General features: G+C 42.1%; 1 protein-coding gene across 1 annotated transcript in view; it reads right to left on the reverse strand.

The window, feature by feature from the left end:
- LOC102572733 (fructose-1,6-bisphosphatase isozyme 2) overlaps positions 1–20783 on the reverse strand; it is a 29948-nt gene extending 9165 nt beyond the window's left edge. Inside the window, exons 1-5 of the mRNA XM_006273011.4 lie at positions 20419–20783; positions 14451–14613; positions 13163–13255; positions 2312–2452; positions 1021–1158 (exon numbers count right to left, since the gene is read on the reverse strand). Coding sequence (XP_006273073.1) covers positions 1021–1158; positions 2312–2452; positions 13163–13255; positions 14451–14613; positions 20419–20591 — 708 coding nt within the window. The 5' untranslated portion in view covers positions 20592–20783. The remainder of the gene's footprint in view (positions 1–1020; positions 1159–2311; positions 2453–13162; positions 13256–14450; positions 14614–20418) is intronic.
- Between the last annotated feature and the right edge of the window lie 787 nt (positions 20784–21570).

Below are 21570 nucleotides of genomic sequence, written 5' to 3' on the forward strand. Positions count from 1 at the left end.
CTACAGGCCAAATCTGGCCCACAAGGTTCTCTATGGGTCCAGAAATTTGGCTGCAGGGAAACTGTGGCAGCTGGAGCACAGGGTCAGGGCCATGGATTAGCCCCCTACCACTCTTCTAGACTGTAGAGCTGAAACTTTGACTTCTATTGTTATAGAGCAAATAGGGTTTTGGTCAACCTTGGGTGCATCTACATATTGCTGTACAGCAATGTTGCTATGGCGCCATGCTGTAGTACTTCCTTTTGGAAGTATTAAAGCATGATGCAGTACAGGTGGTTACTGCGCCATGCACATGTCACATGGTTAAATGTCATTGCTACATCACCGTAGCAGTGCACTATACCCAGGGAGTGTACCGCTACGGTGACATAGCTAGCAATCACATGTAGACCCACATGATCACTATGTCGCCATAGTACACCATATGGTGATATAGTGCACTGCTATGTCACCATAGGACAACGTGTAGATGCACCCCTTGTTGCCCTTTGGGTTATTTTATGTCCTATATGGTGCTGCGAGAAAGCAACCTGTTCTCTTTGGGAAACAAAAGAGTTGCAACCATACCCAGCTTCTGCATCTGCCTGTGCTATGGAGGAAGTGGGGAGGTTTTTTGCACCCTATTATCCAGCACAGACCATGAGCAACAGTGTAAATCCAACCCAGAAAAGAGAATTGTGCACATATCTAACATAACTATATTCGAATGTATTTGAAAAATAGATACACATCCACATTTTTCATGCACATTTTCAGAAGCTGTGAAAAATCTGTCTGTCTGTACCATATCCTCCTTCTGACTGTTACAGAATAACAATGAGTTCATTTGTCACAGCAAAGTTTTAGTTATAAAAGATTTCTATGGTACTGGAAGCCGAAGTATATAAGCCATGTAGCTAAATTGAATATAAAGTTGACAAGGAGTTTCATTCAGCAAATTTACCCTTTTTGAGCAATACTGTGGTCAAAGTGGTATTAGTTATCAATCTCTGAGTTGGTTATAAAGCTACTATTTCTTACCTCAGGGAATTTCTTCTTTTGTAAATATTCTGTCATTGCAGGATCAAAATACTTGGCATAACCTTCATTGAGACTGTAGGTCTTCCCTTTCTTCTTGATTTTCACATCTTTATCCACTAAAATGAATTCACCAAGAGCCTACACAAGAATGGGATGGACCAGTTACCATCAGGCAGCAAATCTTGTCTACTGTCTGCCCAAGATGCCACACTAGAGAGATTTCAAAGATTTTAGGACAGCTTGGTCCTTTAATCAGTATTCAGTTATATTAATCAAACGTATCATGAGCACAAAAGGCTGTGTTAAGTACAGAAAAACCTGCCACATCCTTAATATGAGCAAAAAGCAGCTCAGAAATAAGTGTTAACATAATCAGATGGATACTGATCCAGTACCGTCAGTGCCAAAAGTTGAAAAAGCATGATTCAATTCCTTCCCTCACTTTGATGTTCTTTAAAAGAAGGATTATGTAATGCCTTCTGAATTCTCAAGTTCCTACTGCTTGTCCCCATTGTGTGTGTGACAGTTAATGCTACTGTCAGTAGCTGATCAGTTAACTGATAGTATGGAGTTTCCAGCTTCTTCTCAAACCCCAGTCAATTCTGCCCCCATTCCACACATCAGTTCTGCCCCTTTAATGTCCAGCCTCAACCCTCACCAATTCTGACTCCACAGATGGTCTGCTTGAAGTGATCTCCTCAGTAAACTATTTCTAGAGTTTATGTACATTTGGTGAACATTCTGTACTCATTGAAATCAAGGGAAAACTCCTATTGGTTTCAATAGAGTCATGATTTCTTATAATGGTTAAATAAAGCCCTTTTATTGTTTGACAGAACTTATGCTGTGTTTCCAAACAAGCTACTTCCTTCTCAGGTTCCTCCAACAATACTGTCTAACCTTCAGGATTTGACACTGAGAAGCTGTGCCCATGTTTTTGGGCACAATTTTTCATTTGCCAACAACTGAGTATACAGTTCAGAGCATGTAGAAATGCACCTCCCAAACCTGAATATGTCGTTATCTATTTGGGTGTAAACTGTGTTACCACTTGCATGTACCCCAACTAGACATGAAAGCAAGTGCCTCTTAAAAAGGAAAAGAAGGAAGGCAGTTACGTAGAGGCAAAGGTAATGCTCATGAATGAGTTTTCTTAAATGTTTCCCAATGCAGGACAATGATATAGATGGAAAGTGAATGTATAGAGGCAAACCTTCAAATTCTGTCTGAATAAGTCAATCAGAGCATGTGAAACACTAAAAGGTAACAAGAATGCACATCTTATACATACTGGATCTAGCATGAAGCAGTCCACTCCTTGCCCAGTAGAGAGAGCCACCAGTGTAGCACTGCCATACAAAGCATAGCCTGCTGCAACAATATTGCGTCCTGGCTGCAAGGCATCTGTTTCAGAGGGCTCATCTTCTGCTGCCTGAAGGAAGCATTAGAATGTTGAAATCTCAATAGAAAATTGAATATTAACATAGAAAATTGAAATCTCAACAGAAAAATAAAAATAAAACCAGCACTTCAATTTAAATGTGAAAGTAGACAAGTAATGTCTCGTTAAGGTTCCCCTTTTCTGTTGACCTAGGGCTTCAGAACAATCAAAACAGACTATGCACAGCTCATCCCAATCAAGTTTGATATAAGTGCTTGTGCAGGACTTTGGGAATTTCAGCTATTTGTGTCATGCAAGCTGTAAGATGCAGTCAATGAAACTGTTACCTTAACATTACATCTTTGTTATTCATTTACAATTACCAGGAACCCTAAGACAAAACAAATGTAGCAATTTCTCTCTTAGCAAAGTTTAATATGCACAATTGTATATAAAACCTGTATAATGAAAAACTGCTAGAGGACTACAATATATCATGTAATAAGGATTCCATGCATTAAATATGAGTATGCCCTAGGAAACACAGCACTAAAGCACTTTAGAGTATTACAAATACCACAGACTGAAGTTTGTGCAAGACCTTTGACAGATAAGTAACTTTTCAGCAATCAATTTTCTGCCTTCCTAAGTATTGATATTTCTCTGGCAGAAAAGAAGCCTTCATAAATTATTCTGAATTAAATATATACAAATATCCATTGTTATATATTACTTTCACATATGACTTAACTTCAAGGTCCCCAAACCACTGTTGCTTATGATAGTACGGTTCTTATCCAGGACTGGGCTCAGTTAGCATTGACTACTCAAGATTTCCATTTAAAATCCAGAAACCAAAATCTTTTGATCCACAGAAAAGGACCAGCTCTGGTAGAGACAGTGTAGGCTTTTTCCAGCCAACCCTATCAGGTGCCCCAGGCCAGTCCTGACTTACAGACATCACCTCAAGGGATGAGAGAACAAGGGAAGGAAACAAAAGACTTGCCAGCATTGACACTCTGGGCAAGTCATTTAACCCATCTACAAAATAGAATAGATGGGTTAGTGCAGGGGTGGGCAAAGTCTGGCCCATGGGCCAGATCTGGCTGGCAGTGGACTCCATTTCCCAGCAGCCCCTGCCCACATGGCTAGGACTGGTCTCCATGGAGACCCCAGCCACAGCTGCTCTGTGATAAAGCAAGGCTAGTGTTGCCATGGAGACTGGCCCCAGCCACACTGGCAGGGAGTGCAGCAGAGCAGAGTAGGGCAGGGCAGGGCAGGGGGCTGCTCCAGAGCCACTGGGCTCTTGCAATATGGGCAGCTTTGTCCTGGGCTATGGCAGAGCTGCAATCTGTAGCCTGCATGCTCTGGGCAGGGGCATGCAGGCAGCAGATCGTGGCTCTGCCCAGGCTCAGGGCCAGGCTGTCATCACTGCAAGGAGCTGGGGCAGAGCCAGGATCTGCTACCTGCACACCCCTGTTTAACATCATTCTTAAAAGGCCTGTAAGCAGCATGACAACTAAATTAATTAATGGGTGATGTTTAGCTGTAAGTGAGGAAAGAAATATGCAGAAAGACCTGACAACAGAATAGAAGACAACAACAGGGTATCTGTAAGTGGATGTGTGATTGGGGAATCATATTTCAGTTGCTTCTAGCTCAAAGGGAGAAATGTATTTATTTTTATGATCATGTCAGTTGCTGTACTAACATATAAAAAGGTGAATCCTGCTTCAAAGAGCTAACAGCTTCAGTATAACAAAAAGAGAACAAATAGGTACCAGCAAAGGCTAAAGCCTTGCACTCAACGTGAAGCCTGCTCAGTGCTGCTGGACTGGATTCAGCTGTACCTGCTTGCCTTATTCTAATGGCAGCAGGCAAGGTATAAGCTGAACTCCACCAGCCACAGCTGAGCTTCGGTTGCACAATGCTTCATTAGCCTGCAGCTGCTTCTGAGGTTGTGACTACTTTCAAGCCTCATTTTCCTGCTTCTGCTCTGGCTGCTGATTAGATGCATCAAGTGGGAAGAATGTGCCCAAAGCAGTCTTCTTGCCTTTTCTTCCCTCTTACCTTACACCAGGTATTGTGCAGAGCACTAACAAGCTGGGCTGTATGTATCATGAACTACAAGGTATTCTGGGAATTGTACTTTTCTAGAGCAGCAGTGGAGTTCTCTGCTGTTGGGCGAAGAATTGACCATATATTTTGGGAAGTGCAGATGAAGTGAGGGTTGGTGGGTAGGTGCCCCTTCCCCAGAGTATGTGCTGTGTTCACCTATTCCATATCATGTTACTGCTCCTGACCACTGATGTGTGTTGGGTTTTTTTGTTTGCTTTTTGGTTTTTGTTTTGTTGGAATCTCAACTTGACTTATTACACTGCCTAGCTTTCCGAGCTTATTACCTGACCCTAACCAGGGTAAACTGTCCACATCTGTTAGAGTAAATGTCCTTAACAGAGAGAGGTTAAATATATATCTGTGTTCTAGTCAAAGGTATAGCTGTAGCTTGTACTGATGTACCTGAACTAGCTCGGGTCATGGTATCACTGTACCTTTTGAAAGCCCAGAGCTCAGTGCCTACTAACTACCTAAATACTTAAGTGGTGTGGCTACACTTGCATTTTACTGTGCACTAGACTTATTTAATGCACAGTAAACCATCACTGTCTACACATGTACTGCAATTAGTACAGAGTAGATTAATTTACTCTGGCATAGGCTAGTCCTGTCAGACACAGGTACTATCCTATGCCACAATAAATTGCCATGCTTAAGCACACATGTAGACAGTGACATCAGGATTATCTTACTCTGGCTCAGATTGAGTCAAAGTATATTCGGTCATATGCCTAGATTTGCCTAAGAAGTACTGTATCTGCCTCTAAGAAAGTAAGTTGCTGCCTACAAGAGCTCATGACTCCTTGAACCAGTTAGTTTCCATGAGCTAGGTACAGACGTTACACTAATGTGCTTTAAGCATGCAGAAAGTGTTTTACAGCTGTAACAGAACAAACAATCATGGTACATAACGTACTTAAAAATGGTGCATCCTGGTCTAAGCTAACCCTGTACAAACCTAAAGCACTTTCTGTTGTGCTTTATTGAACATCTGTGCTGGATCCCATCAAGAACTAACATAAGAGTGTGATTGCTGCCATCCCAGGTGGCATTGCACAAGACTGCTCTAGCCTTGGGGAGAGCTTGTTTGCTCTGCCCAAGCTCCAGGCCAACCCTGGGTCTCTCTCCCAGCAGCCACACCAGGTAGGCTGCAGCACACCACTGCTTAGTCCAAGGTACCACCCTGCTTTACCTTCTGCCTAACCTAATGAAGAATACCTTGCATTCAAAAAATAGCTTGTCTAACTATTCCACCCCTGAAATTTGTCCAGTAAAAGACACTGCCCATAGAAATCCTTGCCTCTTGCACAATTCCTGGACCATCATAGCTACAACAACACTATCTAACCTCCTGTTAGGCAAACAAACTCCTGTTGATTACAATGCCATTCCATTATTTTTAGTAGGAGCTGAAATAAGGACTGCAGGACTTGATAGGGCTGTTCAGAAATTTACTGGAAAATCTGTTTTTGTTGGAAAAAGGTATTCAACTAAACACAACTTAAAAAAGAGAAAAAGACTTGCTTCCCAGAGAAAATGGTGACTATTAAAAAATAAACACCCCAAAACACAAACGATTTCTCTTTTATAATATAAAATGATCGGGGACTCCCAGAATTCACTGCTGTGGCTCAGCATAGGAAGTTAAGTCATGGGCATCCCAGGAATGCAACTAATCCAGGGAGTTTATTCCAGAGATGGGAAGAGGCACATAAACTTCAGTGTTTACAATGTATCAGGGCAGCATTTCCAAATGAAAATTTTCAGTTTTCTGCTGAATGATTTTGGCTGAAATCCTGCTGGGGATTGGATTAGAGTTCTTCTTTTTTTTTTTTCCCTTTTTTTCCATGAGCAACAACTTGCTGAATGGCTTTGCACCAAATCCTGAAATATACCTGCCTCTAGGGTGAAATGCAGTAACTGTTTAACATTGTGTAACACCAGTTATTTATAGAAGGCGGGAAAAGAAGGAAGATTTCGTTGAACTAATGTATTTGTGGGAGGGTGTACGGGTGGCTTATGGCTTTTTTGGTAGAAGAGCTATAATAACTAGAGACAGCAGCTTAAAGGATCTAAAGGAGCTGTGGCATTAAAATTACAAGATGTACAGTGTGAATGCACTTATCTGTAGTCATACATTATGGATCCACAATGAAGAATTCACTTTACCACATTTGGTGTGTTATGCCTCATAATGGAGCCAGGCTGAGCAGCTCCTTCAGAAAGGTTACAGTGTACATAATGAATGCAAATTAACCAGAACACACATTTGCATATTCTACATCCTTCAATACTGAAAACATGCTCTTAAATCTCTCCTGCTCAATCTTTTTTCAGAAGCAGCCATTCTGGGGGTTTTTATGCTTCCATACCTTCGCTTTTTTTCCCCTTCTGCTTTACACTTATGTCCCTATGGCATGCATATATCAACATCAGAAGCATAAATTATAGACTGTAGAATAATTATTTGGCAATGCAACTGTAGAATTAGATGTACTCTTATACTGCAAAGTGCAAACAGATATCAGAAACTGTTTGCTTTTTGTGTCGTCTTTTTCTTTTCTCCTCCTTCCAAAATCGCCAGTTTGGCAACAGCAAAAGACCTTTTTGAAAAAAAATGTAGATAGATCTTAGGCTTAAGACTTGCAGGTTTATTTATCTGAGATCATCATTACGCACCCATCTTTACAAATTCCTCCCCCCCCCCCTTGTTATCATGGGTCAAAACCTGAGCAATGGTAGGTTACACTGAAAAAGCAAAGCACCCTCTGTTTAAGAAAATTAGCTTTAGCTAGAATTCAGCTTGCTTGTCACTTCCTCTTTGTTTCCATATTGTGAACTTCAATAAAACAACAAAAAGGTCCAATTTCAACTGCAACTTTGCAAAGAAAGGGAGGTGCCTCCACAAGGAAAATGAAAATGTTGGTTTTTGTAACCTCTGTAGAATAGGGCTATTTTAATAAAATACAATAAGTAAACCAATAAATTAAAGCAGAACATGGAAATCTGGTAAGAATGGCTAGGTATTTTTGCTCTTTCTAGTGCATAAGCTGAGCTTTCTTTCAACTGTATTTTGGATATGGATGCTTAGCATAGACTTTGAGAGAGCTGGAACACTTGGTTTGATGTTGTCAAGATAATTCAAAGTCATCTCAACCCTTCATTGACATGTTCATGCATAAGTTCCATGAAGTCTCACTGAATAGTGATCCTAAAAACTGAGTTATTTATAAATGAGTTACCAAAAGCTGTACTTGAGTCATTGTCACAGCTGGGATTAGAGCTCAGAAACTTCCATTTCCCGGTTGGGGTCAGAGAACCCCTTTCCTAGTAAAGATAAGTAATGAATACTTGTTGCTCTTGTGCCTTCTCCTAGACATCCATTACTGGGGGGAAATTATATTCCCTCCATACTTGCCGACTGAAAGCAAGTAAGAAGATGTGTCTAGAGATCTTGACAAAATTGTTTTTAAAAAAAATTAAAAAAAATCATTTTTAATTTTTACCAGCTGTAGTGTGGGAACTGTAGGTTGTAGACTCCAGGTGGCTCAGCATGTGAAAGAAGAACAGAGATTAATCAGGGTACTGTTTCAACAAAAAACATATTTTAAAGTTATGTTTAAAAAGCATGTTAGTACACCAGGCACCCTACACTTCACATATTGTAATAGCATCATTTATGATCTCTAAGCAGATGTGCTATCTAACCTGAACAGCATCTCAACATGAAGTGACTGCCAAGGCCTAGGAAATTAATTTTGTAGGTCCCTTCTCCTCCTCCCACTAACTTCAGGAAATTGGTCCCCTCCATCTGTCCATAACTTGCCTGCAGCTTTTTATTTTTACTTTTTTTTTTTTTTCCCCTTAATGTCCACCAAAATAACAATCTTTCAGAATCTCATCCAGCAATGAAGATAAAATAATGCAGACAAAGCAGAGGCAAAAAATAGAACAGACGTAAAATGACATTTGTTTCACTACATTTCTGGCACTACGTGGTGCCGTGTAAGGCTATGAAACAGAAGTTTTGGCTAGGACTGTTTCTGTATTTCAAGATGGATCCTTCTAATAGCAAGCAGGCACTTCTAATTTAATCTATTTCACTGGCTTCAGAAAGGACTTCTGCTGCTAATGGTCACCCTTCAAGGAATACTTCCTTCTTGAAGGTAAACAGAATGCTCAAGATTCGTTTGACTAGTAATATTGGCAGGAAAACCTAACTTACTGTTGTTTGTTCCTCATCCTATTGCCTTAGATCACTATATATCGGGGAAGAGGTCTGATAAAGTTAGTCTACTTGTCTGGTTTAAACCATTTGGAGGCTGTGTGTTGACATTTGTTTCTACTAAAAGAAATTTCTTCCAGTAGAAAAATAACCTGGAAATTCCTCCAGTCCCGTGGCTGGAGAATTTGACAAGCCAGAAGGTACTAATGGGCTTCTTCCTGCCCTTAGGCAAGCCCATTAATTGACAGGCTGCCTTCTCCCTTGCCTGGGAATGGGATGGGTTGAAAAGCAACAGCTGCCACAGAGCCAGGAAGGGTTTCAGCCCTGGCAGAATGCCCCACCATCTTGCCAGTCAGCTGATTGGCAGGAATGGGGTATTCTCTCATGGTGAGGGCTGACCTAGAGGAGTTGGAGTGGGGCAGAGGGGGAAGAAGGGAACACTCAGCCACTGTAGCAAGGCTCTGGGAACTTTGCTGCATGGGCACAGGAGCTTGCTTTATCCCACACTGTTCCAGCCTGATCTAGAGCAGAGCAGAGCGAGGCAGGGACATTTTGACATGGCAGCAAGGTTTCTGAGCCTTAGTGCTGCAGTTCAGGAGCCTCCCTCTGTTCTGGGTCGAGCCAAGGTGAAGCTGGTAGGTCTGGGAGCCAAGCTCGGGAAAAGCCTCCACACACCAGGATGCTAGCCCCCCTGGCTTTTAAATTGCCACCCTGACAACTGATCAGTAGGGGAATGTGGGGTGAAGCCAATGCGGCCAAAAGCCAGGCTTACAAGTTCAGCTTACAACCCTCCCTGCTCCTTGCTGCAAAATTCCAAATACTTTTTTTTTGTTTATTTTGATGCAGTTAATGGATTTGAAGAAGGACCTTTAGTAAAATTACTATAAAATCCTTAAATCTGAGAGAGCTGCACATTAGTTAATATATCTTGTTGAATTAGCACCTTGCAGGAAGTGATGATTTAAGTGAAATGCTTTGCATGCATAAGTTGTCATTCTTATAGGTGTGAGTACAGCATGGTTTTTGTCTTTCAAATAGGATTCCATATATTGATTATGTAATTAAAATAACTGCACATGATCTTGAAGGTGTTCTCTCTTTCATTTGGATGCATATAGGCTTCTGAGAGAGTAGCATAACTTGTTATGTACAGTAGTGTGACCTTTCTGAAAAACTGATGTGCGGCCTGTAATTCTAAAATGGGAGGCCAGAATGTGCATTTGTCCCTTTTCTTGAAACAACAAAATCTAAGGATTGAAAAATATATAAATTTAGAAAATACATTGAAAATGTTTGTAAGGTTTTGGGAAGTCCTGGTCTTAGCTGGGGGGAGAAAGATGTGGGGTGGATGTCGTATACTTAGACTTCAGGAAGGCCTCCGATACGGTATCCCACCCCATACTGGTGAAGAAGTTAAGAGGCTGTGACTTGGATGACTACACAGTCCGGTGGGTGGCGAATTGGCTAGAGGGTCGCACCTAGAGACTCATGGTAGATGGGTCGGTTTCGACCTGGAAGGGTGTGGGCAGCGGGGTCCCGCAGGGCTCGGTCCTTGGACCGATACTCTTTAATGTCTTCATCAGCGACTTGGACGAGGGAGTAAAATGTACTCTGTCCAAGTTTGCGGATGACACACAACTGTGGGGAGAAGTGGACACGCCGGAGGGCAGGGAACAGTTACAAGCAGGCCTGGACAAATTGGACAAGTGGGCAGAAAACAACAGGATGCAGTTCAACAAGGAGAAATGCAAAGTGCTGCACCTAGGGAGGAAAAATGTCCAGCATACCTACAGCCTAGGAAATTACCTGCTGGGTGGCACGGAAGTGGAAAGGGATCTTGGAGTCCTAGTGGACTCCAAGATGAACATGAGTAGGCAGTGTGATGAAGCCATCGGAAAAGCTAATGGCACTTTATCGTGCATCAGCAGATGCATGACGAATAGATCCAAGGAGGTGATACTTCCCCTCTATCGGGTGCTGGTCAGACCGCAGTTGGAGTACTGCATGCAATTCTGGGCGCCGCACTTCAAGAGGGATGTGGATAACCTGGAGAGGGTCCAGAGAAGGGCCACTCATGGTTAAGGGCTTGCAGGCCAAGCCCTACGAGGAGAGACTAGAGAAACTGGACCTTTTCAGCCTCCACAAGAGAAGGTTGAGAGGCGACCTTGTGGCTGCCTATAAGTTCATCACGGGGGCACAGAAGGGAATTGGTGAGTATTTATTCACCAAGGCACCCCCGAGAGTTACAAGAAATAATGGCCACAAGCTAGCAGACAGCAAATTTAGACTGGACATTAGGAGGAACTTCTTCACAGTTCGAGTGGCCAAGGTCTGGAACGGGCTCCCAAGGGAGGTGGTGCTTTCCCCTACCCTGGGGGTCTTCAAGAGGAGGTTAGATAGGCATCTAGCTGGGGTCATCTAAACCCAGCACTCTTTCCTGCCTATGCAGGGGGTCAGACTCGATGATCTATTATCCTGATGTGGACTTATCTCTGGTTATGCATTATGAAGAAAAAGTCTAGATAGATGTCGGTTTACATAACTGATGCTAAACGTTTTGGAACTACGGGCTGGATGAGTAGCACAGGGTTGGTGCATAGAGTCGATCTGTGGGTGCAAACCCATGTGCCTGGAGCTGGCTGCATGCCAGTCTAACCCCACATACCTGGATCTAGCTGAATGAGTCTGAGCCTGCATTGGTGCACTGTAGTGTACAGGGCTACATTATGCGGTCTGTGAGGCTCCACACAGATCCTGAAATTTGGCAGCAGGGAATGACAACGCTGCCACTGCTCCCTTGCCACCAAATTTCTGGACCTATGGGATGGATGACATGATTCCGTAAGCCACATCTGGCCCAAAGGCCAGAGTTTGAGCATCCCTGGTTTACATCCTGCTAACCTGTGCAAAGCTTACAGGCTGTTTTGTCTTACTGGAGTTGGCACATGAAAGTTGAGGGCTTGTCTTTCTTCCTAGCAAAGACAAGGCCAAAGAACATATTGCTAAATGTTGTAAGGCAGTGCTGCCATGATAACAATAGGATTGCTCTTGAATGTCAATGCTTATATGCATCACAGTGACTGAGCAGTAATTGTAACATTGCCTGCTTGAGCTGGTTTAAAAAAAAAAAAGGCTTAGCTTAAAAATAATGAGATCACATTGAGTTCTGATTTTGCTTTCGGGGTTATGACCCTTTAGCTTTCACATGTAAGGGGTTTTTTTCTGCAACCATGAGATCTGAAAATGTTTTTTAGAAAATGAAAGCTGAGGACCTAGAGCAGTGATGCTCAGCCAGCAGGCTGGATCAAGCCCCTGGCACGGGGGATCAGCAGACGCACATTGGCTCTGTCCATCCCCTTCCCTGTACTAGGCTGTGCTGCTCCCCCCTGCAGCCCACCCAGCTCTCTTCTTCTCCTCTCCCCTATGGCAGGTGCTCTTTTTCCCCCCTTCCTTCTTTTTCTCCCCTCCTCTGACACTGGCAGTCACCTTCTTCTCCCCTTTCTGCTCCCCTACCTTAGGGGAATGGTGGTCCTTGGTGCAATCATACTCACCACTGTAAAACATTGAACTCTACTGCTCTAGAGCAGGAATCATAACATCAGAGAAAAGTAGGGCTGGAAGGGACTTCTGCAGGTCACAGTCCAACTCCAACCCCTTCAAGATATCTAAGCACTGGATCTAGCCCCTGGATGTGGGGGCTTAGTGGCACTCAGGGGTGGGAAGACCCTGGCTGCAGGCACTTCCCCTGTACCGCGGTGGTACCTGAGCCCTAGTGCTCTCCTGTCTCTGACCTGGCATAGGTCATTCTGGTCTGCAGCCAGAAAAGATTGTCTGCCTTTGGACTAGTGTAATCATATGACTCCAAGAACCAGAAAACACTAAACCACATGAGACCAACTATAATGTTATGAAAGCTGGGATCACTCTAACCCCTGGCAAACTTGTGGATGAATGCTCACTACTCCATGTAGCTATGCAGAGGCAAACACTGCAGAATTGCAGGTGATGGATGGGAACCAGAACTCCCAAGTATAAACACGCCTGCCAATTAAGAAACTCTGACTCTGCACGCTGACAGCTGTTTTGGTTACCCCCAGCCTAGGTCTTTCCCCAGCTCTCTGCAGCAGTGGCTAATGTAGAATGTGGTTGATGTAGCTAACCAATTACCTTCTAATTCTTTTATTATTCCTGTGTGCAAGGGCCCAATATTTCATGTAGTCAGTTCAGTTGTGTGTGCATCATTCTAAGAATTCAGTGCATTATTTCAAATAGTCTTGTTGCACGTCTTTCTAAAACTCTGTTTATACCAGAGACATTAGTGCTAAGGGCCTGGAAATGAAAGTGAAGCAAGCCAATATACCAGAAATGTTTTCTTCTCACAGAGTGAATCATATTGTGTGTGTTGTTCATCCCCTTACCTTCTTGTAGATAGCAAATATTGTTCCTATGGGTGCCAAGCAGTCTATGTTGGAAGAGCCATCTAGTGGATCAAAGCACACCACATATTTACCCTAAAAGAGAAATAACAGCGTCATTGGAAAAGATATGCTGACTTGTACAATCTTTTCCCTTTGCCTGGCAAACACCATCTTTTTCCTACTACACGTAGATAACCAAATACTCTTGACAAGTCCAGCCAGAGAAGAATGTGCTCAGGTTTCTGCTGTTTGGTTGATGAGCACCATTGGTGTACACGGCACTTCTCAGAATACAAAAACACAGGCCACCACAGCTTGCAGTTTACAGCTTTGCAAACTTCTGAGTAGTTTAGTTTTGGTACATCTAGCATTTATTAAATAAGTTATGTTTAGATGCTAGTGGACACATCTTCCCATGCACTTTAATGCATAGTTGCTTGTTTTACTGCACATTAAAACATCATGTAAAAACAGTGTTCTTTAGCTAATGTGCAGTAAAATTAGGCTACTGCGCATTAAGCATCGGTAAAAAAGTGTGCACTTTCACTACTGTACATTAGGGCATCCTAATGCACACTTATGTAGTACCACACCTTAGAGTTACCAAATGTAATGAGCATTAATGAACGTGTAGATATGCCCGCTGTGAGAATGGATTATGAGATGAGGTTTGGGAAGAGGGATTGATAGTTTTGATACGAAGTAGTCCAAACCTTCACCAGTGTGAAGTACTGTGAATTAGGATCTTTTTAGGCCTTTAGACTGGGTTGCTAGAAAAGATAAAATATAATATGGGTTCCATTCAAGTGGTAACTAACTCTGTTAGGTAGCCATGTTTCCCTGAAAACATTTAATTTAGAGTCTTTTTTTTTTAACCTCATCTGCTAACAAATAATAGACCGTTACTTCTTCAGTTTTCTTGCCTAAAATATGTATGCAAAAAAATTCTACTAATGTTTAGGAAAGGATATGAGCATAGCAATATTATATTCTAATTAGGATTTTGCTCAACAAGATCATAAATAATTACTCCCACCATTCACTTTTGTTTTAATAAAGAAATCTTTGCAAAGGAAGCTCTTAATTTTTTGAGATTGGATCTTCCACTATAACTAATTGTTTAACGAATAGAACAGTAATGCAGTTTTCTTCTTTCCCTTGGGAACTTCTGCCTTATTCTTTCTTAGAGGTGAGGCCTCCTTCCTTTTCAGTATTCTGAACAATAGTGCCATCTACTGCCAAATTAAAAAAAAAACAGGCCCCTCACAACACAGATCTATGTACAGACCCTCTTCTCTTTCGGAGTGATAATAGCATCTTTATCCTCTTCAGTGACCAAGACACAGGTGGCATAGGAGGATTGTAGCATGTTAATAACCAAAGAATTGGACAACACATCCAGCTTTTTCACTTCATCACCAGTCACGTTCACGCTTCCCGCTATCCCAAACCTGAAGAAATGGGAACGTGAAACACAAAGAGAACTTGATGCAAAAAGAAAGTACTGTATTTGACAAGAATGTCAGTTTCTTTCACATTTACTAATGTTGTAAAAAGGTTTAAATTTAGAACATGGCTTTCTGCTGTCAGTCTCCCTCGCATCCCCAGTTTGGGTTTCAAGTTTTTAAAATAGCTTGGTAGATTTTCTTTGCTACTAGTAAATGAAAATGTCTATAAGGGAAAGGAAGATGGTATTGCTGATTCTTAGCTCTCCTTTAGTCATGATGTATGAAGGGACCAGGGACAGAAATTGCACACAACCTGGTATAAGTGATTGGAAACTGGTTCAAATCTGTAATACAACAGAAATTCAGTGCACATAAATCGCTTTCAAAATGACCAAAACCAGTTTAAGATAAACCTGGATGGATGTAGTATCAGACTTACATGATTTAGGTGAAATCAGTTTTTATTGAACTTCTGTCCTACATCCTCTGCAGATTCGAGTCAACTCGCAGTCCCCCAGCATCCCAGAATGCTTTGTACCTCTCCCCCCCCCCCCCCAAAACGAAAAGGGTTGTCAGGCTAGCTTTGGTCCACGGTGTCTGTTCCAGCCAAGCAGGGAGGCATGCTCTAGGCCACTGCAGGCATGTGGCTGACTTTCTGGAATTGAAAGTGAATGTCTATTCGCTTGCTTATCGGTTCAATCTATGCAGCTTAGATTAACATGCAAAGATTGAATCGATTCAGCCTCGGGCTTTTTGACTGTCTGTACATAGCCCATAAGGCCCTCATAACTAGGTCCGAACAAATCTCACTGAAATGGCAAATAGGAGTCTCCCTTGGCATTGTAGGGCTGGTGGGATGGCTCTCATCTGTTTTTCCAAATCCTGTAAGACTCCTGTTAAAGAACTGGATGAAGCATGTGGCCAAAGAATAAAGGAGGCCTGTTTGAGAAAGGGAAGTGAATGACGAGAGCACTACTATTCTCTGCCACTCTCTCTATATAATATGATATAGACAGATGGTAAAGACATTTTAGATGAGGCCTCCGTTATAAATCCCTGTTTTCAGAAATGTAATTATAAATGATTATTTCTGAGGTGAAACTCTCAACCCAGGCAATATGTGGTTTGTGTTTTTGTCCTAATTTGGTCTATTTTTGAGAGAGCTTTGTAATGTATTTCTTTCTGCACTCATCATATAGTTGTTGTGTTATTACTTGCCTATACTGCAAATGGATTTTTATTAGGGGAAAAGTGTCAGGCAATTAGTTCCAAATGTAGACTAGTTCATTTAAAAAATGTAAATTTTCCCATTTCAACTTCTGTTTTACAAGCAGTTCTTTCAGATCAAGCCTGATGCAGATTTTTTTCTAAATAAAGGCAAGGCTGTCCAAGGTTTACAAAGTGCCTAGTTTTTTGGGGGTTCTTCCATGTTTGGATATCTAGCTTGAAATGCCTTAAATGATCTGGTTTTTTTTTATATAGTGCTGTGCTATCACTTTCTGAAAATCAGGCTCCCTTCTGATGTCTCATTCAAAAATAGAATCACTATGCAAAAATCACTACGATCTTTTTATTTATTTATTTATTTATTTAATTTATTTAAATCTTGGCAACATGCTTTTATCTTTTGTTTCTCTGGGAGTCTCACAGTTGCCAACGGCCCTTAAGTTTATGCAAGACTGAAGAACGCTATTGTAATGTTCCACAGAAAGATAAATGGTTGCAATGCTTTGTTCACCCAAAACTGTTCAAAATCAGTGGGATGTGGCAGGAATGCAGCATCAAGCCCAACTTATTTAACCATTATTAATTTGCTAAGAAGTCTGACCTGGTTCGCATCATTGGACTCAGTAGTTTAACTGAATGCACCACATACTTTGTCACTTTTTTTAAAAAAAAAACAAACAAAAAAAAACGAATAAGAGCATGTAGAACTAGATGCAAATAAATCATATTTCAATAAGTTGCTGTTTTACAGAAAGGTAATGACAGCCTCTGTGAAAAACAGAAGTAGGTTCAATATAAAGGTTCATGCTGTACCCTACCTTCAGGGCGTGTACGGCGATGTGTAGACAACAACATTGCTACAGCACCATGCTTTAGTACTTCCTTTTAGAAGCACTATGGATGGTGCAGTACAGGTGGTTGTTGCACCATGCATGCAGCGCACGGTTAGGTTTTGCCACTCCATCACCATAGTGGCGTGCTATAACCAGGGAACACGCTGCTACAGCAACGTAGCTGGCAATCATGTGTAGACCTACATGATCACTATATCACTAATGCGCACACTATACACTGACATAGCATGTTGTCATGTTGCTGTAGGGTGACCTGTAGATGCACCCTCAATGTTTTAAAGTGATTCCCAAAGGCAGTTAAAGAAATCAGTTTGGTAACATGCTTAATATTATAACGTGCAGCTCAGGTTCATTCAATGTGTGCTATTTACCACCAGATGGCTCCTTCTGGAAGACTGTCAAATGCACTTCACAAGAAACCACTGCTCCTCGTAGGAAAACTCGTATCTAGCAGGCTTTTCCCATCTTGTTATTAGGAAATTTGCACAATAACTGGAATTTAGTTCATTAACTACTCTCTCCTCCACTGCTTATTCTTTAACCAGAATACCACTGGTGACAGGCCAGTCATTCTTATGGAAATAAGATACAGTTTGAAGGAGCATCTTACACAACTCTGTACTAAAGGCTTGTGTATGTGTATACTCGTGCAAGAAGGGGCTGGATGGGAGATACAGCTGGTGCATTTTATTCAATTTAGAGATGCAGCCATCTCTGATAAACTGTGGTTTTTAGTAGTGTAAGGACAAAAAGTAACTCAACCAAATCCATCTTTCCTTTCCTTCCTTTTTTTTTTTTTCCAAGCCACTAGGCCTGATACAGTCACCACCCCACTCAGAAGTCCAGCACTTTTTCCTTACGGTGCTGTACTGGTGCCCTCAAGGAGTATACTAGAGCAAGGGTTGTCAACCGGGGGTACGTGTACCCCCAGGGGTACTTGAAGGCCTTAGGGGTTATGTGTGAGCGGGCGGGGACGGAGCAGCCCTATACACCATCGTGCGTTGCAGAGCAAGTGCCACCCACCCAGCCAGATGCAGAGGGCAGGGGAAGGTCACATGTAGCATCTGCCACTGCTCCACAGCAGTGTGACACCCCCCACTCCATGTCTGGCTGCCTGGGGTACACTGATCCAAAAGAGTTGAAAAGCCCTGCACTACAGCAGTGGTGCTCAACCTCTAGCCAGCCCATGGAGCTTTGTCATCTGGACTGTGGGTCCAGAAATTTGACAAAGGGGATGTGCAGTGGCAGTTAATGCTGCCACCACTCCTCCATGGCCAAGTATCTCTAAGCCCTGTGGGCCAAAGGATGTGGCCCCATGGTCTGCGGCAGCAGGCCCAATTTGGTGAGCCTAATCTAGCATGCGTGGGGCCAGGGTGCCAGTCCTGATGCAACACACATGGGGCTGGGTCCCTGCACTCAGTTGTGTCTGTATGCCAACCCTACACTGGATCAGACCCACAAACCAATTCCATGTATAGGATCTGGCCCACAGGCCACATCACTGATCTGGCCTGTAGCCCAGAAAGTTTGGGCATCACTGCAATACAGCAGGAGTGGCTAGCCTGTGGCACAAGCACCACAAGTGGCATGTGACAAATTGGGGAGGAGGCAGGCAACACAGTGACGGGGCAGGGACCAGAAAGAAGAGTAGCAGATCAGGAAGGGAGCACAGGGCAAGGAATAGAAAGGAAAGCAGCAAATAAAAAGGGAAAGGGGATGGAGTGGCACTTGGCAAGGGTGTGGTACTTAATTTGTGGCAGGCCTGACAAAGGTTAGCCCTCACTACGTTGGAGTATATATCACATTACTACACAGCACCCTGCCCTAGCAATGGATATATGAAACCACAGCTAGACACAGGAGCTGGAATGGCCCTGGAGTAGAGAAATAAGGGGTTAGAAGCAGTGAGGAGAAACCACCATGCCTTGTTAGTGTCATCCTGAGGATTTAGATTAGCTCTTATGTGGAGAGAAACTTGTCATTTATGAAATCCTTAAGGCCAATTCCTGTGGCAGGAAAGAAATATTCAGACTTTGTAGAGGACTGATGCTAGTCAGAAAACAAGGAATCAGTGCAGATCTCCTCTACTGGAAAAAAATATTTTGTTTTTATGTGCTTGTCAGCAAGTAGTAACATACTAGAGCAGACTTAACCAAATATCACCATTGTTCTGCGATGGCCACATGCTGTCCATGTGGCCTATATGTTACTACAGCTCTGACTGTAAATGTAACCGTTGCACTCTACATGCTGCTGCCTACTGAGGCAAGGCAAGTAGCTGGAGCATCCTCTGGCCAAGGGAAGGGAAACAGATGACCTATGAAATATAAGTGCTTTCTAAATAGAATACAACCTCATAACAAGCCCTGTGTAGAACAAATTTCTGCCTTTAACAATCTTAAGAGCAACAGCCTATTTTTTTTTTTCGTTGTGGTGCAGCAAACTGACCAAATTTTATTATAGCAAACACCCTTTTTAAAGGCATTTTTCTACCAGTCTTATGAGGGTTTGTTATGGTACTGTATTTCCAAATCTTTCCTGACATTTTATTGTGAAAATTGCTGGGCATGCTTTTCTGTATCATCTCACACCGTTGAACGCACATTACATGTCTTTTTATTAATCTACATACAGTATAACTTACTTGATACCATAAAAAGGCATTTCTGTTGAACCTATTCCCATAGGTGACTTTGAAAATTCACCCTGAAAATGTTTAATAATCACACTTATTTCAAATCACAGAGTGGTTTTGGTTCAAAGTCACAGATAGCAGTAGGCTCCCTTTTGCTGTTAAACAGAAAGCATTTTAAAGTCGGTGTTCATTTCCTATACATTAAAAAAGCCATGCTATGCTCTCAAATTGGAGGGGGTTTAGAAATGTCAGGCCTAACTTCATCTTTCTGTAAAAAAACCAAAGCTTTTACTTCTATTTTGTAAGTTACCCATTTCCCTTCTGTTTTGTTTCTGTTGCTTCCTTTGTTTCATCAGAGATGATCAGCAGCAGTTCCTTGTTCTCTGACTTGCATTGGCCCTCTCGGAAGTTTGATTCGTTTCTCCTGCTGGTTGTGTCACCCTTTACATAGGAGCATTTACCATCTTCTGTACTACCCTGACTTGGAGAGATTGAAGCACACACTCAGTCAGCATCCAGCATTTTTCTTAGGGTTGCTGTATAACATTAATGCTAATACCATAGTAATGGATTTGTGCATCAACATTTCCAAGATGGACACACAGCTCAGAAGTTTTGCATAGCTCAGAAACTTCCTGTGACAATGTGTGCTTAGAAGTTTCCCAAATAGAATATTTGGCAGGTTTGCCAAGACTGAAACATACCAGTTCCAACATTAACAAATAATAATAACATGAACAGAATAGGAAATAATGGAACCAACCTTTGGTTTTCCTCTCATTTGACTCAGGTTTTTAAGGTGAAATATCAGTTGGTAAAACAACAACTAGTCTCTGTAGCTGTTTTGGTCACAATATGAAAAGCCCTCCAGAAATGCACCCATCTCCATTATGGTAAATGCACCACTTCTCCACCCCTGTTGGATACCAGGCTCTGAATTCACACCCCTCAGTGACGTGGTTTCGAAGAGGCATGTTAAACATAAGTATGAATTAATTAAAAATTCCCCGAACGTCTGTCCTCTCCCCAGCTTCACTATAGAGGCAAATCTTTCTCCTCTTTCTTTCCCTTTTATTTTAAAATTTGACTCACATGTGGGCGAGGCCTGCCTTTCTGACTGCTGAGGAAATGGCCTTTATGGCAGTCAGCATGGAGTTGATCAGCTGCGTCAGCTCCCCGGTAGCCCCTTTAACTCGTCGTCCTTTTTCCATAACATATCGGGTGAGGGTGAGCATATCTGTTTCGAAGGGGCTTCTGTCAGACATTTTTGCTGGCAAATAAAGCTTTATCTTCTTAGAACAACAAGCTTTCTTGCAGTGCTGTGATCTTCAGTAGCTATTTTATTTTAAGGAGAAGCTGTTGGCTCCTTTGCTAGGCACAGTTTACTCAAATGTTCCTGAGCCCATGTGATTAAATACTTGGAACAGCCGTGCAGTATGCCCATTACGTAGATCTTCCACAATGTAGCAGCAGCTTGGGAAAGAGAGTACGGCTGAAAAACTAAGCCAGTCTGACCCACATCATTAAAGTAGTGATTGGCAGATACAGTAATTGTTTATCAGAGCGGTGCTAAGTTAATATAGGAAGTCTTGCTAGCAAATTCATTAAGAGCCCTTCATTAACAAATGAGGAAAATTCTATGTAACAATGCTGAACTGGAATGAAATGGCTGCTGTTATTCTAAAAGAGAGATGCATTCACACTTTTGTCACCCTCTTGAAAAATTTCAAATGGAGAAAATATGCAATGCAGTTGTTGATATAATAGCTGCTTATGCAAAAAAAAAAAGAGAGAGAGATTGTGGCATATCACACTAAGCGCTCTGAAAGGTTGCTACTGATCTCAAGTCAGCCAGTACAATATGGAAGTGAGTAGCCTCGGTATTTCAGAAATGAAGATGTAATGTCATTCTCCCAGTTTATTGGTATCTATCTGAGCAGTGAAATAACTTCTCCTGCAAATGCTGTGGAGCAGACATGGGTTGTTTCTCACAGTGCTTGCTTTATAATTACAGGCTCCTTAAGGCTTCTTAATCATTCATGGCATAATTTTCAAAGGTTTAAAGCACTTCCTAGTGATGTCAATAAAAGTTGCAGGGCATCATACTGGAGGCTTGTGACTGTATCTTAGCACTGAGAAACATACCTTAAACCTCCAAAAATGGGGATAACATTTAAAGTACCTGACTCATATGTATTGCAAAGCTTAATTTATTCATTGACCAGGGTCTTATTTACATGTAAG

The sequence above is a fragment of the Alligator mississippiensis genome, chromosome 3 (assembly GCF_030867095.1).
Source record: "Alligator mississippiensis isolate rAllMis1 chromosome 3, rAllMis1, whole genome shotgun sequence".
In the NCBI taxonomy this organism is placed as follows: domain Eukaryota; kingdom Metazoa; phylum Chordata; order Crocodylia; family Alligatoridae; genus Alligator; species Alligator mississippiensis.